We start from the raw sequence: 20249 nt of genomic DNA on the forward strand, positions 1-20249 counted from the left end.
TGATTTAAAAAGACCGTAACATGCATGATATTTTCGTAATTTGAAAGTAAAATTTTAAAAAGTGGAATGAGTTAAATCGGGCTTGACTTAGTGATTACTGAATATCAACTAACTTTTATGTACTTATTTATCCACCCCCTTGCAAACATTTTATGACGAAAAATTGTTAAATATAATTGTTCATTAAAAATGCTTTATTTAGGATTGATGTTCACGTTCTAATGCTATATTTTTATTTTTTGGAACGACATCCAGAATGGTTAAAAATTAAAGAATAAAGCAGATTTTACAAAATATGTATGTACTGTTTTTATTGGTGTTTTTACCTTACACATAGTGCTCTACTGGATTTTAATAATGAACCTGTATTTTATTTTAACATACAAGTAGAAGTAATAAAAAAAAATGATCATCTCCTTCAAAAAACTAATGACGTACGTGAATTTTTGTGGAGAGAATGCATTTGAAACCGGCTTGCATCTTTATGTGCTTTAGTAATCCGTTCTTAATTTTAATTTTACGCATGTGGGGTTTGTACGTAAAATCAAGTTGTACAATTCAAAAAATAAAGATAGACAGCAAAAATGACTCCACATTGCACCTATTTGAAATTTTTGTTCATATGCAAGTTTTTCAAATTTTTACTTTCAATAATTTCTTAGTTCCAAAATTAACATCTTTTTTTTTTAATGGCAATGTTTTTATCGAATACAAAAATTGTCTTGATTTGTTAAGCAACAGTGCGATCGGTGCTAATTCGGATGCAATCTGATTGGTGTTGCTGTGTGGAAAATTAATTTTGTTCTAAACTGATAAGTTTAGTTTTAGTACAACCCGTGCTCAAAGGGCTCACCATTTACTTCGTACCAATAATGAAGGCACTCATTAATAAGTTTTCTCGAGATTCAAATTCCAAGACGCAGTAAAATTTTATTACTGTTACATGACAGACATCAAGATCAGATTAAATCGTATTTTTCCGAAACGACAAATTCCAAAAAATTGTTATTGTTGCTTACAAAATCATCAGTTTTAAGCAATATCCGCATTACACTTGTCTTAATTTAGCCTGATATTAATACAGTGTTAATCGATTACCGCGACCCCTTACTATAAATCCGACTCCCCGCCTTTTCCAACCCGCCAAACTCGACCACATTTCCCACTTGACAACTTTTATAATTTCACCGGAAATGACGTCAGCCAAATTCGCTCATCCCACTATAAATCCGCGCCGACCGTTCCTCCATCCAGGAAGCCCCATATTTTGAAAATACCCACCTCTCGGTCACCGCTCCATGCTTTCACTTTTTCACAATAATCTTTTTCTCGCTCGAAATCATTTCGTCACCTCGCACGCTTAAATTTGGCAAAATTGCAAAACCAAATCACATAATTAGCGACCGTTTCGCCATTAGGAAGCCCATCGTCAGACCTAACCCGAAATGTCTTCTCTACAACAATCGAGGGCGGTTATGTCAACGATGCATCGAAAGCGATGAATGCAGTCAGTCGGGCCGATAGTGAGAGTGGATGGTCGAAACGAGAAAAGTCATGTGCTTTCTCTGACGACTTTCACTTTTCGGCAGCCCATCATATCATAAGAGGCACGTGCGTGCCGCCGGCGGAACCGCCACCAGCCCGGGCACTGCGGCGTTTTATTTCAGTATTAATAAATTGTATTATTATTGTTTGAAGGAAACTAGAAAGGGTGCGTAGTGCGGAACGCATCAAGAACACGGACACTAGGGTTCCACTATGTTGCAATAACTGTTTGTTTTAGGGAGACTTTAGTCACAAAAATGCGCGTTGGTCAATTTACCAAGACGTTGTATATCAATCTTAATAAATTGTAGTATTATTATTGTTCAGGGGAGGGTGAGTCGTGCGAAACGCATCAAGAATAAGAACAACAGGGTTGGACTATAATTAAATTACCATAATTGTATAATTGTTTCGGGATTTTGGTGAAGTGTGCGTTGTGGTGGTGGACTTTTTTGGCCAGGTGGCCCCAAAACCGGCTCCGTCGCCGCCGCCGCGCCGCCGGTGGGATGCATGGCCATTCACCTTGACTATGCTTGCCAATATGGGACAGGCTCGCTAGTCTCGTCCCCGGGACCCCGTAGCTCTCCACAGTTCTCGTTGTGCTTATGGCACGAAATCCAGGTCATGGAGTATCCAGTGCGAGGCTAGTTCATTGATCCCTTGGCTCGGGGTCGATGTAATCTCTCCGCGGGTAAGCAGAAAGATCGCGAATACTAGTTGGATCGAGGTCAACGCGTTCCACGATCGAGACTAGGGCATTGCCTCTTGTTTTTGAGGTCGCCAACAGCGTATACACATTTATACAAATAAATACCAGTCCGGATGGTGCTGCTGCAGCGGGAGTGCGTTCGTCTCTTTCTAGCGTGATACGGGGAGGGGTAGTGCCATCTTTGTCTTTGACGTGGGAAGGGAATAGGACACGGGCTATAGATAGACCAATGTCAGTTTAATGTAATGGAAATGTTTGTAGGAGTTATAGGGTACGGATTCTAATCAAGAGATGATTGTGGCGAAAAAAGTCGCTGGGTTTTGAAGCGGAGAAGAGGGGTTTTTTGCGTGAGAGTGAAACTTAGAAATGGAAAACACTTTCTTTCACTCTCTATTAATAGGTGTTTCATAATGACTGGTGGTTTCTTTTGACGTTTTAGATTAGTTAAACTTTTGTTACGTAGTCAGGATCTTTTAGAAACCGCCCACTATAACCACATATATTGATCACGACTAACAAACACCATGAAATATGGGGCTTTAGTTTTTTGAAAAAGTGCCTTTTCATTCTAGCTGGCAGTTCCCATTTTTCGCAATTTGTCAAGAAAATAAAATTAAATTGTGTTTTAAACGTCATGTGAAATTATCAAACTTCTCTCACAAAACTTTACAGATTTATTATTTCTCGTATTTTTTAATATAACACAAAAATACAGTTTTCAAAAGTAGTGATTTCCAAAAATATCTGCTGTGACAATAAAATTTTCCCACAGTGAGAGCCAACGCAGATCTTTTTTTAAAATATATTTATAGATTACATAACAAGACTTTGCTAAATAATTTCTTACAATTTATAATTTTATTTTTGCACGTTTGTCATGTTTGTATCTGACGTTACTACTGTTTGAACCATAGGTTTGAACATACCGTGGACTACACTTAAAAAAATAATGGAGACGTATTTTTTGAAAACTGTTCAATTTTTGTTGGTTTAAAAAATCCAACTAAGCAACAAACATTTTTTGTACGTTCTGTACCATTTATTAAGGTATTTTATGTAATTACTATTTAATTTAATGTTAAAAATAAAATAAACATTCAACAAAAAATTCTCAAAATGTTAAAAATGTTCGAATGAGTCAAACACTTGTACATACATTCAGGTTACATTTTAAGACAAACTTGAAATTCTCTGGTTAATATGTCAGAGCGATGACGTCATGTATACTTTTTACAATAACAAATTAACATAAATTTTTAAAAGAGGATAAACAAATGCTGCCCTTTACATCGTTCAATATAAACCACATGAAAAACAACATGTCAATTTTGTGTGGCAAAAAAATCTTTTTATGTCATCTTATGACTTTATGAGACTACACACAAAACTATAGTTCATTATTTAAGGGAAATATTCTTTCGACGCAAAATACACATTTCACAGTTAACCCGACAGTTTTCATATATGTTAAACAATTTTGAATCAATGTATGTTTTGCAAAACAAAATAAACGTCAACACTGACATGAAGTCACTTCAAAAATGAAAAACATCTAACCCAGTTTTTTTATTTCATTTGTTTTAACATGTAATCTTGGATTACACATTTTAATCTAATTGAAAATATAATCAACGTCACTCTTAGTTTGTGTATATGTATAATTTTGTTCACGCCCTTAAAAAATTAACTATAACTTTTGTCTCAGATCTACAATTTTTAGTAGCTGAAAAAGTATTAATGACGTCATAATTTCTACAGATCACTCGAAAAATTCTAAATGTATTCAGAATTATTGTTTAATAGATTTTTATACATCTTTTACACGATTTGGTTGTTTTGATAGAAAAATAATGTATACTACTTTGATATACCAGCTGCTTTATTATTAATAATAAAATTTGCTTCAAAAATTTAAATATGTTCGTTGAAATTTTGCCTCAGCTGCTGTTGAAACAAAAACCTAAACTCGGATCGAATTTTCTGATTAAAATTCAAAAATAGCTGGTTCTAAATTTATTTTACGAGGCGTAACTGTAACGTCTTTAAACAAGTCCAGTTCTTTGTTTCTGAATTCACTTATAACGTTGGAACAAAGCAGATGTACTCGTATCAACAAAATGTAAACAAATCGAGTCTTAAATTTCAGGTGCCCCAACATAAAAAAATATTGACATTAAAGGAACAGCTGCCAGACTTTGTAATAGTTTTTAATATTACGTGTAAGCAAAACCATGATGTGCAAGATTAGCGCAGGGTTAATTTCCAATTTCTTGACTACTAATTAAAAATAATTTTTTGACAACGTCATCTACACCGCAAATTCTGTTCATAACATAAATTAAGACAGTGTGGTACTAAAAATCCGGCTAGTGGAAATTTTCGATAAAATATGCTTCCGTTGACGTCCAAATGGAAAATGAACCCATAATGTAAAAACTGCAAGTACATGATTAAAGAGCTGCCTGTCACAACTGTCAGACTTGATGTATACATTTTGCAATTCAGCCTCGCTTTTATGAAATACTGCGGCATTATTAATTTTCTGAATTTATGATAAATACAAAAACACAGTAGACGTATCAAAACAAGCAAATGATTTGACCCAGCTATGTTTACTAAAAACAGTATGCACACTTTTATTGACACATAAATAAACATTAAAAATTAGCATGTTACGATGATAGCAGCGATAGTATAATTATTGTACAGTACAGTACGTATGACGAAAGGTGTTAGCTTTATAGCTTACGTAGTCAATTTTTGATACGCTTGCAAATATAGTCACGCTTGTTGTCATAGGTCTAGCTAATTTAGACCTTATGACGTGTCTAATGCCCGAACTGTTTGTACTAGTTAAATTGTGAAACAAGTATAAAAATTCGTCAGGGTTTGATATTAAAAGTATGAATCAAAACAACGTTACAAAATTTGTAAATATTTAAAAAAGAGTTCATTGCGTAAAGCAAAAAAGTTGTTAAAAACGCTATTTCTTTACAAAATTGAATTGTGCAACTTAACAAAGCGAAAAATATCTCGAGGCGCTAATTTTGACAACACTTATGAAAAAACGACTAGAATAGAAAATGTCCAGCGCAACGTTTCTGGTTGTCGAAAATTCGGTGGAAAAAAAGCGCCAACACCGATCGTATCGTCGAATCGAAAGTGATAGAAAGTGATGCGTTTTTGTGTTATCAACTAGAACATCTAACAAGTAAAAGGCCGGAGAAAGTTAGTTCGGCGTGAAAGACCCGAACGTCATCGGCACCCAAGCACAGAAATTTTCGACGTTTTCACTTTCCGTCAGTCGAAAATTTCGATCGTTCTCATCACGATTCGCAAATCTGACACAAGGGTTCTTTCTGCAGGTAACCTATTTACCCGCGGAGCGTTGAACTCGCATTCGAGGTTACTATAGTGCACGAGGGGAGGGAGATGAAACCCAACGTTGATTGGTTAAACCTAGGCACATGTGCTGTTTTCGCATTCAACCTCTAGTTTAATTTCATCTTGCCCCAGATTCGTGCGGCCGACGTAAAAGGTGAACGAACTAGCCTCGCTCCGAGGGTCTGGCGACCTCGTTCTGCCCAGATACACGAAACGCAGAGTTCGCGAGTGTAAAAGCGCACCCTGGGACGAGGCTCGGCTCGCTGACACGGATCTTTAAACCTCGGGCTGTTTGTGGAATTAAAAGTGAGTGCTCGAGACAAGGACGGATACGTGTAAAGAGAGAGACGGCGAGCCGAGTGGAAGGCCGAGGGGCAATGAACTAGCCTCAACGCGGGGTGCCGTTGCCCTAGATACCGACGCTAGAGATGCCGGGAGGAAAGTGAAAATGAAGGAAGGCAGGGGCACCTGTGGGGGAGGCTAGCGACGAGAGTGCAACGAGGGGGCGATTTTGGCGATGGGGTGGCGATTTAACTAATTATTAATCAGAGTGTGTCATGACTGAGGCTACAATGTGCGACTATAGTAGAGGAATTTTGGCGATCTGGGGTGGTCATAACCGCTGCACTCGTGTGCAACCGGGATAATTTTGGCAGCTATCAATCGATTGGTCATTATAATTAAAGGTGGGTTAGTTTTGTTAAATGTCGGGATTACCTGCCAAGACGCGGCCGAGGAGGTTTTCGCTGTCGGTGTGAAGGGGTTGGATGACGGCCTCAACCACCACCACGCTGATGTCGTCTTGGTTGGCGGTGGCACAAGTGGTTTCTTTAAAATCGTTGACCGTCATTTCCGAAAGTCACTTTTTTAAAACATAACAACAACAAAACTAACAACAATCACAACCGAAATGATGGCAGCGCTGGGTTAAATTAAGTTTAAAAAAAAAAGGAACGTTGATTGCTAGGACTGATAAAAATTTTATCGAGTGATGACAGTTTTGGCGAATTGAAAAAGTTCTCTCGCGGCGCTGCTGACTTCGCGCAACTGAATAGCGAGAGTGTTTCAGGCAGAACTTCTTGCTGGTGCTGACCCACTAACTGATTTCGCCGGTCAGCGCACTCTCTGTTGTCAACCTACCAGTTCGATGGGTCTTCTCTGCATTTTCAAGTCGAAAAAAATACATCTCGAAGATTGAAACTTTCGCTTTCGTCGAGGTGGATTTTGCAGGTGGTGGAAATGAGCGATTTTTCTCGGTTGGAAATTTCGAAATAACGACCTACCCTATTACGCTAGGCATGCACGACCAACACGCGACTGGGTTACGAGAGTCAACGAACCCTTTCGTTATTTTTCATGGGGATATCGAACGTTTATTGCCTCATGCCAAAGAATTCTGCTAATTAACGCACGCTGATAAAATTTAGAAGAAAAAATGTTTGCAAAATTGTGTCGCCATGTTGGCGATTAATCTAGAACAACGTAGAGAGTTGACTTCATTTTTGAAAATTCGTTACCACCATGTTTCCAAATATGCATCAAGTGCCTCATGTATTTTCTACAATATATCCAGAAAATGTTTCACTCTAAATTTTTTTTCTAAATAAAATAATAATGTTTCTAGCGCACAACCTAAATCATTAAAATTGTAAGTACTACAATAAATACATTATTTTAGAAAACGCATATCGACAGAAAACCACAGAAACTAATACCTCTTTCCTCTTTTTCTAACCTCCAATAACATTTTTAAATTAACGCTAAAAAAAATTCAACAACATGATTTCAACACTGTCATGGCATTAACACTTTTTCCGATGCTATTATCGATTTTGAAAAATGTGACAAATAAATTTTTAATACATGCTCCGAAGATGGAGTTTTTGGTTTTAAAGTCAAAATTAAAAAAAAAAACATATACTCCGTATTACGTTTGGGTTGTTGACCCCCAAATCTCATCCCCTGACTTTAATTTCCACAATAAAAATCTAAAAATCCCTAGATCTCTTTAGCGACAAGACGAAGTTGAAGGCAAAAATCACGAACGTTCGTTCCACTTTCTGTTTCACCTGCAGTAAATTATCTAAGATCAAATTGTTATTTTAAGTCTTTTATTTCAGACAAAGCACATTTAATTTAACCTTAAAATCAGATTTAATGTTGGCCATGCTATTAAACACCAGAGAATTGTAACACTATTTTCTGATATTTTTAACACAAAGAGCGCTTTGCTAACTCGCACAAAGTTAGTACAGAATTAAAAACGGATGCTTCTTAGAACCAAAATTTTACACTGTAGGTTTTAACGTTGATGGTTAATCTACATTATTTCCAGATTTATGATTTTGGAGGTCGAAGTGAAACTTAAATAATATTTGCATGCATGTAATGCTTTGTTAAATTACACTTTAAGCTATGTTTCTAAGATAAGTCATAAGATAAATAGTCGGTAAAGTTATTCGTTTCAGATTTTTCTTGCCTCTCAAGCACAACCAAGCATCTCAAAACATATTTTCACCAGCAGTAACGTTTAGTTTTTTTTTTTTTTATTATTACGTAAGCCACCTTTGTACAATAAACTATTTTTAGAAAGATTTTTGAGGGAAATCTTAGAGGTATGTAGTAGGTATGTGATAATTCAAATTTATTTATTTTTTTTCATTTTAATTTATGAAACAAAGTTTAGTTAGACTCTAAACGTTTTGACGGTAAATTCAAATTAATCAGTTTGACGCATTCGAACAGACGAATTGGGAAAACCTGGACTATGTTCTACAATACTGTTAAAATATTATTTTCCCCGTTTTTATCGTTGCAAAATCGCTGATTTAAGTTTGAATAACATACATCTCACATTGTAAATATTGGCAAAAAATCTAAAAAGTAAACCCTTGACCATAATCCAAAATCTACAATTTTCAATCAAGTCTAAAATAAATACTTGAATTTACAGAGTTATCAGAAAAGGAGAGCATAAAAATATCGGTTGCTGATTCACTCGTCCAATTTGGATTTTAGTACTTTATCTCAAGTAGACGTTAGTATGTGTCTCAAATGAGATAAACATAATAAGCGTATAAAATTGCTGTATGTCGTAAATACATCCAAGGTAAAAATGCGCGTAAAACGTCCACTCAAAATTAGCATTTTTTCACTATTTCACCCGGTATGTTTTGCAACACTGATACAAACTGATTTAAAAAGGGTGTACTTATTTGAAAAACATAATTAATCTAATTAACGAACGTAAAAACAAATTTTTATATTTGTGAAAACATCGTTCAACAAAAATGGGAATTTTAACTTCGCGTTCATCGCTAAAATTAAACTCATTTGTCCTGTCTGTAAAGTGTTAGTTCTGTTTTGATATGCTAAAATATAAAAACACTTCTTTACTTTCATTCGTGTGCATAATGGACTTTCTCATGCCTTTCATTAGCAAAAATTTGCAAACTTATTGAATTCCTATTCGTTGATAATAAAATGCAAACTTGAGTTATTAATGAACTCTGGCAACCAAAGACAAACATTCGTAAATTATGTAAAACAAAAAAAAAATATTTCTCTAAACATTTCTTAGAAAGTATACTGATTTAAACTCGATGGCGTTTGCAAAGTCATAGTTCAAGACAGTTCATTTTGCGCGCACTGCGTATCTACACAAGCTCCATATTTTCGAATCAGCAGAATAAAAACAAACCCGTCTTCAGTGTTTAGTTAGAACAATGCAAAACGTGACACTTTCAATTTTCATCCATAACTTTTAATTACGCTTTAATCATCTGTTCAACTTTCATGATTTTAGCTTAATAATAAAACTCCGAGTTCGAATGTGAAATTATAAGTTTCACATACATTCACTCTCTCTTTCTTATTGAAATTCAGTTCTTTCATTGTTGTGGTCTATTTCTACTCTGCCTACTAGTGTCTATTCACTTTCACTACGACGTTTCGCATTAATTTGAATCGAGGGTTTTGTTGAAAGCTTGGCGGGGTGTAAGTCGATCATCCCCGAAATCCCAGTGACTCAGTGAACTCTCCCCACCCTCGATATGATTCACGTAAACTTCCCCCCTTTGTTCTGTTGCCAACATTCCTGCCGCTGACTTATGTAAGGATTAAAAAACAAAATTGACGCAACAATGCAAAAGTAGGTTCTCGATGAAGTCAGCAGTAAACAAGGCAGTTTTCATTTTGAAGGGTAAAAACGAGAGAAAGGGTTCAGTGGACGGGATGTGTGTCAGTTCATTTTCCATATTCTTTATTACAAAAATACAGTGACCTCAATTTTGAGGCTAGATCATTCGTGGTCATCGACCCGCAGATATAATCGTATAATGCGGCTGCTATCGCACAGATAGCTCTTATCAAATCAAGGTCTCGCCTGTTTATTTATCCGCCACTAATCCACTTCGAGCATCCATTTTTCGCGCTTTTCCTAGAAGCGAAAAGCGCTCAGAAAACGCCAAGTTTCGATTTCGTTGGGAAATGCCATAAAAGGTACGCCGTGTCCATGAGAAAGTTAAACGTCATAGTTTTACCTCGGACCCGGTTAGAGTTTCTTGAACCGACTTCCAAAACTAGGCCGATGTAATCTACTGAAAGCAGCGCGGACGCATACGACCCCAAAACGAGAAAGACAGAGACGGAGAGCTTCGATTGTATCACGCGATAAAAGTGACAGTGAAAAATAATGAATTAATAGGACTGCTATAGGCCATTCAGAGGTTGACGACACCGATACCTTGTTCTAGAAGCGCGTTTCGTTAACGCCACATACCAACCTCACGAAACAAAAAGACCAAAATTAAGAGCCGATCACTTTCGATTTTCGAAGAAAGCGAAAACGCGGGCTCGAGGCGTCGTAACACTTTTCTCTGCAACGACGACGCAAGTGCTTTTCTCCCCTCGTGCGTTAACGCGATTAATCAGAGGGAAAAATATAGATAGTAGGCGGCGAGCGCCGGATTTCCCGGGAAAATCGGGGTGAAAACCCTCAGCAGACCACGTGCTACTTCCCCGCGACTTTTGAAGGCCAAGTGCAGGCTTCATCGATTGCTGGAGCCCCTACGGTGCGCATGAACGCCCACTTTTACCCAAACGGCCACAGATGGCGCTTCGCGTCGACCGTTCGAAATTTCCCGAAATAAACCAAAAACCCACGCGACCCGGACCGACCATCTAAAAACAATTTTTTTTTTAATATCTCAAATTTACCCCAAATCATAACCTTCACAGTCAAAAACCAAACAAAAAGCACGACCTGGACTGACCAGCCTATAAGCATTGTATTTGCCCAATTTTTCGATGTTTTTTTACAATAAAATGCAGTCAGTAATTGACCAGTTTGAATTCAAGTTTTGAAATCGTGGCTGAGGGTGGCGCCGTACCGTCGGGGGCGCACTACCGTGTTGTCGTGTCTTATAAAAACAGCCCCACACTCTGCCACTCATTATTCTATCGATTGCAAAACGAAACGCGGTGCAACGCGCCAAGGGTCGGAACGGACGGACGGGGTCGTAGTCACCATGACAACACCCCACTGGTGGCATCCAGACGGTTATGCACCGGCCGTCGACTCTTCTACTAACACTATGGATGGGGTGGGACACCCCAGACAGGTAAGGGTGGAGGAAGGCAATAACTGAATAGAATGAGGGGGCGGCGGATTTGACGATGTTTCGTCGGAACTCAAACATCACCAGACACGTTATTTGCTTGAATCAACATATTTTCATTTCGGAAGAGGTTTCTTGCGGGGAACTGTCGTAAAATATCACATCAAGTGTGAAAGTTTTCGGCTGTGTGATCTCGTGAATTGGTTATGCAACCCCAAATGCAGCTCTGTGCTTTTACAAGCGTTTTTCTGTTTTAACACCAGTTTTAGTCGTGATTTTATGGATATTTTGTAATGAAAAACCAAAGTTGTGGTTTTGCTACCTTTTAGAAAAAAATAAGCGATAAATAAAGTAGAAGTATGACAGTTGACGTGTCGTAAATATTGAATTTATCACCACAGCCTACTTGAAAATTAAAGTTCTAAAATTGACGCACTATCAGAGTGGAACAATTAAATTAGGGCACCTGGTATAGTTAAAGCATCCGGGAATAGATCACTGAGTAATGACTAGGGTTTACTTGCCGAGCGTAGGTAGGGAAGTATTGTTAAACGATCCATTTGACCTACGACCAATTTCATGAGATCTAGACGTTTCATAACTACTTGAATGTAGAAAAGTAGGTCTCACGTTTCCGTCTGTCTGTCGTCTGCTGGCGATTTTGCTAGGCAGGTGATCGCTAACACTGCCCGGCGGAGTGTTCCAAAAATCTACGTCATAAAAAGTGCGAACTAAATCACATATTAAAAATGTGCACAATAACATTATTCTATAACTGTGATTTATTAATATCCCGTATTTTTAACATTTAGCTATAGATTTTTGGAAAATAATTCACAAATTTAGAACAATTTTTTTTTAATAAAATTTAAATATTTTTGTTTCCAATTTAACTTCCAAATTTCAGAGGCGATTCTTGTTTTCAAATATTTTCAGGATTTTATCTACTAAATCTTGTTCGATTCAATAATAGAACCTTGTTTTTACTGATTAAATAAAAACGGCCCTACGAGTCAGAAAAGACATATTTATCAAATGATACTTTTACAATTTTAATATACGAATCCGTGTCGAATTTTCACCCTAGACATCCAGATTTTTGAAAAAAAAATTCAAAATTGTATAACAATTTTTTGTAATTTAACTTTGAAATTGGAAAACCGAATGGTCTGAAATCTTGAAAACGTTTTAAGGTTAACATCATCATGGTAAATCGCTAATCAAAACTGATTCGTTTACCTCCTCCCAAGAAACTCATGACGTCCTTTCAAAATTTTGGCAAATAAATCCTCTCTGAAAAATGCAAAATATTATGACTCTATACTTGTGGTTTAACAATGCACTCATATTTTTTTTTTTTTAAATTACTGATACAAAGAATTAATGAATACGTCAATTTATTTTATTGATTAAATCAGGGGCTGCAGAAGCGAAGGCTTTGAAATCTTGCAGACGTCGTAAAGTTATTGTCAGCATGGTACATTTTTAATCAAAATATCTCGGTTTATCCTCTCCCTCAAAAGAATTGATGAAGTCATCTCAAAATTTTGCCGAATAAATCCTATCCAAAATGTGCAAAACACTTACGATGAGTCGATACTTGTGATTTATCATTGCATTTTTTGAAATGGTTATACAGGGTGACTCATAAAAATTTGTGAATGAACTTTTAAGGGTTCTCCTAAAAAATAAAATTCGTATTACCAAATTTCAAATTTTTTCGAAAAAGCTGAATTTGTTTTATTGTACTTTAGAGGCGAGAGAATTGTCAATATAATCTTCAACCATTTTTTTATGTTAATTTTAATCTGTAGGGGTTATCATGAAAAAATAAAATTTGTAGAATCAAATACATATAGTAAGTTATGTAAAAAACTGGGCTGAGTTGCGGCGAATCCAGGCACTGGAATAAATGTTCCCCGTGAGTATTTCCATGAATACTTCTTAGTCGATAGAAATATGTCTAAAATATTAATATTTATTTTTGGTTGCTTCAATGTATAAAGATTTGAAACTACTGCCGTCAAATCATATTTTGTCAACAGAGCGAGCGTTTAAAATCATCTATAAAAATATTTTACAACTAATTAGGAAGTGAGCATTTTGTTTTTCGTTTTACAAGGAAACTAGTTTTATTATTTGAAGTTTGGTGTCAAGTCATTACATATAATCGATATTACAAAATATAGATCAGATTTACGGATCGGGTAAGGCTTGATTATAGTGTCCTTTACGAAATTTACAAACTTTGGCGCCTACGACTGATTGAATCGATTGTGCTTCAGGGGCGAGGACGAGTGTAGGCCCAATTTTTTTTACGAAAAGGCACTTAATCATCATGAAAAAAGTGTACTACTAAATGAGACAAACGAGAGAACAAAGAAAGTGTTTAAAATCACCTGTCATATTGCATGATCCATGACTAAATTCAACAAGTATGGATGACGCCTGTGTGATCCGTAGTTTTTCTGTTATAATTACGCAAAATATTCATTGTACACGGGAGTGCAAAATGGATACTGTACACACCAATTTTAACATTATTGTCATTACAAGCGCAAGTATTTGTTTTTAGTAATTAAATATAGTGGATTTAGATTTTATTGATAATATGCAGTTAGTTATTCCGAAAACGAAGCAAAGGGCTAGCTTATTAGGTGACACACACCGTGGATATCGCGTTTAACTTTTCGGAACCTGCAGTAGCGGAATTGGTTAGCCTCTAAACACCAATTGACCCGCATTAATTAATTAAAATGTGCGTAATTAATCAAAAAGCGTCGAAAAGATAGCCCGAAGTCTTGACCGCGGTGTATCGCAATGCCAATCAAGAAGCCGTCAGTTCTCGCACCGTCTTGGGAGTCTCGTTTGCGTCGAGAATACACTTGTTGTGGGACGAGCAAGTCGCGAGTGACTCATAAATGGGGTTACTGTCTCGCATCGATCCATCGGCAAAAAGGGACTCGCCGAGGCAGACACAGCAGCCACCGCGAATCAGAACCCAAGCCCGATTTCTCTCTCATTCCTGTCCCATATTTCGAAATCGTCCCAGCGTTCCGCCACACATCATCCCGCCGCATAATTGAAAGTGACTGGAACGTCCTCGAGTTCAGTGGCACCGGTACGCTCGGGTTAATGGGGACATGTGCTCGGTTCCTCTCCTTCTGTTTCGTTCGAAAGGCCGCTTTCAGACGAGTTATAGAAAGGGTAGCAGTTCGACGTCAGGTCCCTGACCTTATTTGGCCTCCGCCCCGCTTGCATTCCGCCTCTGCATAAACGGGAGGGGTGGCGCGATTGTCTCTCTCGCACCTCACCCCATGTCACGTCTGGCCGTTGTTGCACTTGTGCCAACCGTAGTTGGTAAAAAATTAAGGCGTCGGGAGGAGAGGGGCGGTTATTTTCGGCAGAGAATGCGAAGGAGAGAAGGATAAAGAGGGGCGAACGCACGACACCACCCCGGTTCCCTACGGCTCGCCCGCCGCTGGGCCAAGGTTAATGGCACGAGTTCACCCCGATATGGCAACAAGGGGATCAAATTTAGAGCTCTGACACGGTCCATCCGTCAAGACGTCGCCTCTTTCTTGCGACGATGTGCAGCCAAAAACACACGAAAGAGGGCGATGGGGGCGACGAATAAAAATGGGATTTGAGATGCGGGGCAGGGGAGGATTGGCGCGAAATTCTCCAGCAACAACTTCTTGCTCAACTGAATTTCTTGCTTACAGGAAAACCGTTAAATACAAATAATGAAAAATTTGTAAACTTAAACACAACGCAAATTCAAGTGGGTATATTTAGACGGTCAGCGACACAGTCTGTCTAGTTATAGTTCTAGTTTTGAAATAGTGAACAATGACGTTGTGGTGGGGCTAACTTAGGAACTAAGATTACATTTTCGATTGGGAACTCACTTCATAACCGACACCTTATTCTTTTAGGCAAAACATATATTGAATTATTATTGGTATCAAAATTTTCGTTTTCTTACATCTAAACTTTCTTTATAATAATGTTACAATTACACACTGTCATCAAATTCATTATTTATTATTATTCACTATTAGACAGTTTTTTGCATAAATTAGATTTGTTCCTTATCCATTCTCGATTCAACCGCAGATGACCCTCTAAAACAGTGACCAGTACAACGTGGAATTTTTTCCTAAAAGTATTAAGTAGTATTAAGCGTTATTAAGTTTATCACGTCGTAATTTATCACAAAAAAAAAATAATCTGGCCAGTTATATCACTATATCGTTAAAATTACTGACAAGAAAAAATCTTGCGATGAGCTAATAAAATCTAACGTTTATGCAAACCACCAACAAAAACTTTTGTAATTTACTTTATCTATTTTCGTGAAGATAAGAGTTTAAACTTATGAAAGCCAGCCGTTGCCTTTGTACTTAAAAAAGGTAATTACTCGCGAAAGTTTGACCATCAAGAGATGTGCTTTGATTCTTTAAACAACTGGAACTGTAGGGCAGAACAATACTTAAGATATAACAAATATGCGAAAACGGAAACTTGTTCAGAACATTGCCTTTGGCTATTGTAGATAATGTAAGGCATTACACGCTATATTATTTATCACCTCAAAGCCAAAAACAGGTTAAAATATTAGAATTTTAGACATGGTTTGCGCGTACAGGTTTAAGGCTATTTTGAACAGGGTATTGACATGAGGTAATCGTACTCTAGGAGAAGTAAACAAGTACAAAAGCAGTGCCAACGTGAAAAATTAATTTATAAAGTTGCTCTGGTACCAGTTTTCATGGAGTGACCTTCGTACGTAAAGCTGCAGGAATAAAATTTTAGATTTTTCGGTTTATAAAGGCAAATTTCGAAGGTCAACATTTATTAAACTGCGGCTAAATGAAATACCGAATGTTTAAAATATGAATCACACAAGGTAAATAGTTTTTAAATATTCTTTGTTAACGACACAATTTGGACATGGTTCATGTTATTAATTTTGTTCATACTTTTAAAAACACTATATGATATATCTTTTTAGAATAACAATGGGTACTTTCAAATAAATTGGTTCCTCACTTTGAAACAACCCGACCAGACAGGGTCACATCCAAATTTCCCCCATTGCCCTACACTTAATTTCGCATTTGTAGTAAAAGGCTTTATTGACTCTCTACGAGTTTGTATGGCTTTTCAGAAAAGGAGAGGACGAGATAAGAAAACAAACTTTTGAGGGACAAGAAACAATTGGAGTATTTGTATAGCTCTAAAGCTTTACACGGCTTTACTATGCCAATGATTTTCTTAAAGTCAATGAATATTTCACAAATCTTTTGATAAAATGACGTAGACGTAATATCCAACAAGATATACTTTTTTGAAAATATTCTTAATTCATAACATTTTTCTTTTATTTCACTAACAAGGTTAAAATATCGCAAAAGGAAAACAATAGTAATAACTATAGTTTTTAATTAACAATAAAAATACGTTTCGTATTAGCTCATACTCTCCTGATAAGCAGAACCAATAAAATCAGTTTGTGATAAAATCCTTCTAAGCGAAATTTCCCTTTTTAGACTAAAATAATACAATAATAACACATATTAAATTAACAGGTTCAATCTGATTAAATTCATGAACCCTTAAATTAAACAGGTGATGTTTGTATTGTTCTGATTAAACCTAAAGTACAAACAAAAAATATAACTGAAGGTTGTAACCGGACATCAAACATGTAATAACAGAGTGTTCGAACAGATATTTATTTCGCGGTGAATTGTCGTTATCTATTTTTTTGAAAAAAAAATTCGACTCGGCGCAAAAACTCGTCTAGACGTCAAAACGCCAGTCCGCCCCTGCACTCAATCAAACAAAAAACAACGCCGAACCCGATCATGTTTCAATTATTCAGGTGTTTATAGGAAGGAACGCGAACCAATTTTATGACTTGTTTATAACCAAGGTATTTCTTGGTCAGCGCAGGTGATTTACAACAGTTGTGACAACAACACAATCCCGAAGATGACTGTAATTTACAGTATGGTAATTATGGCACATTTGGGGTGATTTTCTGGACTTTTGAAATGGGCTGACAAGTCGGTTTTAAAATTTATGATATGCTGAGACTGATCGATTGAAAGTTATTTGGAGATTCCTGTGAGTGGACGAAACTCCCCATGAACAAGTGCCCTTGTTTGGGGGCGGGGAGCGCTCTAATTGGAAAAACCTTAAAGCGGGAAGATATTATGACCATTACGTTTATGGATTGAATTAGTTGTTGCTGGAGGTGGTGTAATAATTTAAATTTAGCTTGGTTTAGTATGGTAAGTTAGGCAACTAATTATACGCACGTGCGAAATTGGTGTAGTGAATTCGGGGTGCATTATGTGAATGCGTAACGATCCGTGAGAATGATAATGAATGTTGTTGCATTTTTTCGTGGTGAATTAAAGAGTGAGTGCGTTGGAAACGCGAATAATCCAATTACTAGCACTTAAATGGTGAAATTCATAAGTAAACAATAATTAGCGCTCACAGAAAAGTAGCAGTGAAAGCAAAACAACGTCGGAAAAAATGTCAAATCGAAGTTATGAATATTCAAGTCGGTTATACGGAAACAATAAAGAACAATCGGCGCTTCCGGTGCCAATTTTCGCAAGGTTTAAGCTCTCTTGGCCGGCTATAAATATTTCGCAAGTGAACCCATGCGGAGGCTGCCCTTAGCCGCTTCCGCACTCGGCTAAACTGTGTCATGTATTCTCCGACCTTAGACCTGTTTTTTGTGCCAATGAAACCCAGACCTCCGAGTTCGGCGTGGTCATTCCGGAGTCAATGCTTATTTAATTAAATTTACCTTCAGCGCAGATAACGCGGCCTTGCTGTTTATAAAAATAATAATTGTCAGGGTCAGGACTATTTTGTCATCGCGACAGTTATCGGTGCGATAGCGCGCTTCAACCCCACGTGCCACTCGGGCGCCAATTTTCACCTCCGTCAAGCGCGAAACCGGGGTTAGGACTCACCAAGGTCCGGGATGGAGCTGGAGGGCTCCTCCTTGCCGCCGTCGTGGTGCTTGGGCCTGGGCGGCGGCGGCGGTGGCATGCTCGCCGGCGACGACGTCGACGAGACGATGGCCCCCGACGGCACGCGGAACTCCGGCAGCTCCGCCTTGAAGACGATCGTGGTCTGCATCTCACCGTCACTCCGACACCACCATGCCGCGCTACGACGCCGCTGTCCAAGGGTGCACGTCGAATGAAAGTGAAATCGGATGCAGTTTGGTTAAGTGTTAGGGGCGCGCTTGCGCTGCACCCTAGACGCCCCACAGTCTGCCGTCTGGCACATGCACTTCTCCCCCGACGGGGTGATATTGCGTCTGCTGAAATACACTGTCGCGTACACTCTGCTGCGAGCGAATGAGCCGCCGGTGCGGACTGCGTTCGCTCTGTGTGCTCCGAGTTGGCCTTGTCCTTGAATGCGGCTTCTGAACCCAGCCGCGCGAACTGCTTATCGATTTCAGGTCGCGAGGAGGCAGAGACTACGCTGTTCCTATTCTCACTCGCACTTGAACACCTCGCCGGCGATGGGCCTTTGCCGCCCCCACCCCATGGCACGGGGCTGACGCGGAAACGGACGGGGGCCGCGAACAGCCGAAGAGGTGGAGGTGAGGGGGGTCCATTGATGAGCGCGCCTCCGAGGAGTTATGTAAATAAATAAATAACGTAAATAATGGCAAGTGGCGAGAACCTTACGCAAAACTCAATTTTTTTTTCTTTTTCACGCGATAAAGTACTGCGCCCTAAAAACAAACTCCCGGTGCGATAAAACGCGATATGGTGTTATTGAACCGATTATTTCTGCCTGTGTGATGATATTGGCATCATGATGTGATGTCATCGCACTCGACGAATTTTTGTTTTGGATGTGTTTGCTTTAGACACGGTTTTGGCACTCGTACTCCGGCCAGATGTAACGGACTTTTTTGAATTTCGCGCGGCAATACCACAATTTTTACCATTGATATTTACAAAATAATATTATCAATAAAAGCTGATAAAAGTAGCAAGCAAATCTGTCCAGTTGAATCCTCATTTGGTTATACTTATAACGAGTAATGAATATTTCATTTACACCTGTAGTGAAATGCATAACTGACAGCCTAGTCATTAAAATTGCAGTACTGATTTTGGGATTTAAATAATAAATTTGTAATCCCTAATGTACAGTCTGTCTAAAAGTCCGTTGTAAATAATGATTTTTTCTGAAACTGTTGCTGGATGCTTTATAAAAAGAGATTAGGAGTGAGAGAAACTGTTTCCGTTTCACCTACGACCGTCACTTTGGATAAAGGTGAAGGTTCTACACAGCTTATAAAATTATAGGTAGGTCATCTAACCAAAATTGTGCGAAAGTATGAAGGAGGCAAGCAAACACCTTTTTACGTTTCCAACGATAGTTAAGAGAAATGTTACAGTAAACTCAGCCGTCGTAACAAATGTACAACTTTATTTTTAAATTATTCTCTTCGTTGGTTAAACGCTAACAGAATATGCTTTCTCGGTTCATGGAAAAAATCTGTGAAGCTTTATTCGGCAAAATTGCGAGTCATCAATTTGGAGAAGAGGATAAACGGACAAATTTTAAATAATAAGTTGCCATGCTTACGACAACCTTCGGTGCTGCAGTTTGGTTTTTACAAGTGTCTGGATGTCTAGGGTAAAAAATCAAGATGTATTCATAAACACAAAAATAGAAGCATGTTATTTTAGAAAATTTAAATCAAATTTATTATGCAAAAGAAGATGTCATCACACGGTTGTGGGGATTATTAGACAAATTTTGGCCATTTACTGATAGCCTTAACAAACAAATAAAATTCGACAACTGCCAGTCCAGTAGTTTTGTAGATCATCTGTCCAATGAAAAAATCGACACAGACAACGATAGCCGGAAATGCAAAACGCCGTTCGTCAGGTGGACCCTATTACAATACTTTAGTCAAATAGTTTTATTGC

At 37.9% G+C, this 20249-nt stretch overlaps 1 protein-coding gene across 2 annotated transcripts in view; it reads right to left on the reverse strand.

The window, feature by feature from the left end:
* LOC135125922 (ecdysone-inducible protein E75) overlaps positions 1-18518 on the reverse strand; it is a 42329-nt gene extending 23811 nt beyond the window's left edge. Inside the window, exon 1 of one of the 2 annotated variants that reach the window (XM_064051700.1) lies at positions 18258-18518. In XM_064051700.1, coding sequence (XP_063907770.1) covers positions 18258-18426 — 169 coding nt within the window. In that variant the 5' untranslated portion in view covers positions 18427-18518. Of the gene's footprint in view, positions 1-6355; positions 6679-18257 lie in introns of those variants that run through there. The other variant, XM_064051701.1, reaches the window with a different exon arrangement.
* Between the last annotated feature and the right edge of the window lie 1731 nt (positions 18519-20249).

This window comes from Zophobas morio, unplaced genomic scaffold (genome assembly GCF_036711695.1).
Source record: "Zophobas morio isolate AGI-343-1 ecotype UQ-CSIRO unplaced genomic scaffold, CSIRO_AGI_Zmor_V1 ptg000009l, whole genome shotgun sequence".
Classification (NCBI taxonomy): domain Eukaryota; kingdom Metazoa; phylum Arthropoda; class Insecta; order Coleoptera; family Tenebrionidae; genus Zophobas; species Zophobas morio.